Consider the following 3,748-nt stretch of genomic DNA (forward strand, 5'->3'; position numbering starts at 1 on the left):
CAGTGTCTTGTCCCGAGGGAGACGAAATATTATTATTTTTACAGTTAATTAAATAATAAATTAACCTAGGCCTAAGCCTTGGCCTATAACTCTAGTTATATGTGTATAAGAGTTAGGCCATAAACTGCTATAATTTTATAACTTAAAAATGTATGGCTCGCATGGCTCGCTGGCTCGCATGGCTCGCTCATTGGCTCGCATGACTCGCTGGCTCGCACTTTGTCACGACCCGTCGGCAAACTACTAAATTGATGGTTGGGTACTACCGTTGGCCCAACGTTGGCTAGAGGTTGTAAATATTAGATGTGATTGTAGACGTTGTCTCAACGTCACAGTACGTTGTTGGCCCAACGTCGGTAAACGTTTGAAATGGTGGTTGGTTAAAACCGTTGGCCCGACGTTGGTTAGAGGTTGTAAATATTAGGATGTGATAACAGACGTTGTCGCAACATCATCAGAGTACTTTGTTGGCCCGACGTCGGTAAACGTTAGTGAAGGTTGGTTACAACCGTTGGACTGACGTTGGTTAGAGGTTGTAATATTAGATGTAATTAAAGACGTTGTCGCAACGTCATAGTACTTTGTTGGCCCGACGTCGGTAAACGTTTGAAATAGACGTTGGTTACCACCGTTGGGCCGACGTTCGCCAGAGGTTGTAAATATAAAATGTAATTACAGACCTTGTCTCAACGTCACAGAACGCTGTTGGCCCGACGTCGGTAAACGTTTGGAATGGAGGTTGGTTACAACCATTGGTCCGACGTTGGTTAGAGGTTGTAAATATTAGGATGTGATTACAGATGTTGTCCCAACGTCACAGTACTTTGTTGGGCCGACGTCGGTAAACGTTAGTGGAGGTTGGTGACAACAGTTGGGCCGACGTTGGTTAGAGGTTGTAAATTTCAAACGTTTACCGACGGGCCAAAAAAAAAAATTGGTTCGTTTGGGAATCAAACACACAACAACCAGGTTTGCTATTCATTATCCACCATCAACTAAACTGCCTTTTTAAAAAAATGGTTCGTGTGGGAATCGAACACACAACCACCAGGTTTTGTTACTTAAATAGTTAGGTCAATAGTGGTTCAACCTAGAGAAATGATGAAGTCAAACCAAAAAATGTTATAGGCCTACTCGTTGAACATTTTTCTATTTTTCGTTGTTTTGTGAGATTGATATTAGACAAGAGAATGCCATTAGGTTTATAATGTCCAATTCACAGTAGTCTAATAAGGAAAGCAAACAACAGGATTCTTTAATTACAAAACGCAACCTAAGTGTTATCGATCAACTGATGAAGTCCTATTTATGTGATTTAAATTTGACTCTCACTTATACGCTGTCGTTTCTCGTCATCAGTTTGTCATACACGCATGGAAACACTTTCTTCTGTTAACCTGCAATGACTGTAGAGCCTACGCACACCAAAATACGCTGGATTTTGGGGTACTAATGATACAATCTTGTGGGTACTAGAGAGTTTTAGGACTAACCCTCAACATTTAGTTCAAACTACCGATTTCTCCATTAAAATGGAAAACAATAATGCCTACTTGATGACGATGAAATCAAAAATTTATTAAACATAAATTAGCACGTCAGTAACAACTTCTGTATATTTGTTATTTTCATAAAGAAAAAGACCTTCATCATCTCGTAAAGGGAAGCATCATTTATTCTTGGACAAAGGGTCGTTCAAGCCTACCTCAATATGTATGGAGACGTAATTCAACACCCTAGAAACACCGATGTTCCTACAAACCAAGTTCATTCAGTAGAGGATAACGCCACACCGAGTTCTGTGACAAGAGAAGATCACCATCTCTACTCTCAGTTGAAGAATTATATGTTTTTTATGAAGGTCATTGGAGTATTTCATGATCCTCCATTCGTCGACGTGGGCAAGTTGGAATCAACATCCTGGAAATCTTGGCATGCAATCGTTTCTCTATTAAGCGTGTTTAACTTTGTAAGATACATTCCAGAAATCTGGAAACCGGATTTTTATCCTGGATTAACTTACATTGAAATCATAATGAGTGCATTCTTTTTCCATTGTATGTGTATAATTATCGCATTTTATGTAATGTGCTCTAAAAAGAGTGGATTTTTGGCTTTTTTTGAGCACAATCAGAAATATTGTAACAGCATCGATAGTCGCATCCTTCGCTGCGTCCCAGGAAAGAAACAGACCAAAGTTGAGGTAAATATTGCACTAGCAATTACTGTCGTATATGCTGCCGTGTGCTTAGCTGTTCTACTAGTGTTCGCATTGGTACTCGAAACCCCCGATTACCACATTCAGTCTGCCCCGTGGACATCAACCGCCAGCCTAGTTATTACTATCACCATCGGAACGCTTGTAACCAATGCATTCATAGCATATACATTCTTCTTTTGCCTCGTCTGTCGGTATTTGAAAAAGCAGTTCAAGTTACTCGCAAATACGTTCTCAGAAATGCTATTAGAATATGAGAATGGCCGATGTGAATTTGTCGACGACCAATTGTACGTGTCAATTCGCAAACAGCACAACCACCTCTGTGACTCAGTCGTGAAAGCAGACGACTGTTTCTCAGTGTTTTTATTGTCAATTTGTTCAACTCAGATCCCATTAATAATATTCTTAGCGTATCAGTGTTTGTTTTCGCCTGGGAGTATTGATACAAAATTCGGTTATATATTTTGGCTTGTGCTTAACTGTTTCTTTGTCGGATCGGTGACTATTTATGCAGCCCTACTTAACAGTGAGGTAGGATTTAATAACAACTAGGTACTTAATGTTAACAAATACGTGGCGTAGGCATGAGGTTACTTTAAAAAGAAAATTAATAAAAGTATTATAATTTATAAATAAATAAGGATAAGGTTATATATTTTGGCTAATGCTTAACTGCTTCTGTGTCGGATCGGTGACTATTTATGCGCCCTACTCAACAGTGAGGTAGGCAAATAACATTTTTTTTTAATTATTTAATGTTAATAAAGAGAACATAGAAATGCGTGGCGTCGCATGAGGTTATATTAAAAAGAAAATTAATAAAGTATTATAATTTATAAACAAATGAGGATAGGCTTAAATATAAATAACAATTATTTATTTTGGTTTTCAGTGAAATATTTGCCTGGTATCAACCCAAGAAAAAAAAAGAAACAAGACGTTTTTTATATAGGCCTATCCTATAATTATATGTTTACTTAATAATGTAGTCTAACCCATTTTTACCTAACAATGTATATGACCTACATACATTCATACACTCATAACAAAACACCACTATAAAAGATCAATATTACTGTATTTGCAAGCCTAAATTTAAAACCATAACTTATTTTTATCTTCTTGCAGATTCATGACTTCAACGATAAAGTATACAGATTGACTGTATTCTCTACCATGCCATGTAACAACAGACTAATTCCGGTAAATTCCATTTGATTCATTCATTAACTTGTTAAAAGCAAAATATGTATTGCTTCTTTCATTGTGTTCACAATAATATTGCATACTTTGGTTTATAGAATTTTCTGTATTTTCCTATTTTTGCACGAATAATCAAACCTGGTTAAACTTTTGTTTCTCTTTAGATACATATGTTGTTTTTATCTCGCTTGAACGGTCCTCCTGTTGGATTTTCGGTATTTGGATTGATCACTATCAACAAAGAAGTTCTACTGACGGTAAATTGTTTATAAAATAAAAAGATTTTAGCTAAATAGGATTAAAATTGTGGGAATATGATAACAC

At 36.8% G+C, this 3,748-nt stretch overlaps 1 protein-coding gene across 3 annotated transcripts in view; it reads left to right on the forward strand.

Moving 5' to 3' along the window:
• LOC117122239 overlaps window positions 1–3,748 on the forward strand; it is a 10,429-nt gene that overhangs the window by 489 nt on the left and 6,192 nt on the right. The window contains exons 1-3 of one of the 3 annotated variants that reach the window (XM_033267767.1): window positions 1,290–2,752; window positions 3,350–3,424; window positions 3,589–3,681. In XM_033267767.1, coding sequence (XP_033123658.1) covers window positions 1,712–2,752; window positions 3,350–3,424; window positions 3,589–3,681 — 1,209 coding nt within the window. In that variant the 5' untranslated portion in view covers window positions 1,290–1,711. Of the gene's footprint in view, window positions 1–1,289; window positions 2,753–3,349; window positions 3,425–3,588; window positions 3,682–3,748 lie in introns of those variants that run through there. The other 2 variants (XM_033267768.1, XR_004447686.1) reach the window with 2 other exon arrangements.

Source organism: Anneissia japonica, unplaced genomic scaffold (assembly GCF_011630105.1).
Source record: "Anneissia japonica isolate Jap-2015-1 unplaced genomic scaffold, ASM1163010v1 scaffold287708_len1499824_cov190, whole genome shotgun sequence".
NCBI classification, from domain to species: Eukaryota; Metazoa; Echinodermata; class Crinoidea; order Comatulida; family Comatulidae; genus Anneissia; species Anneissia japonica.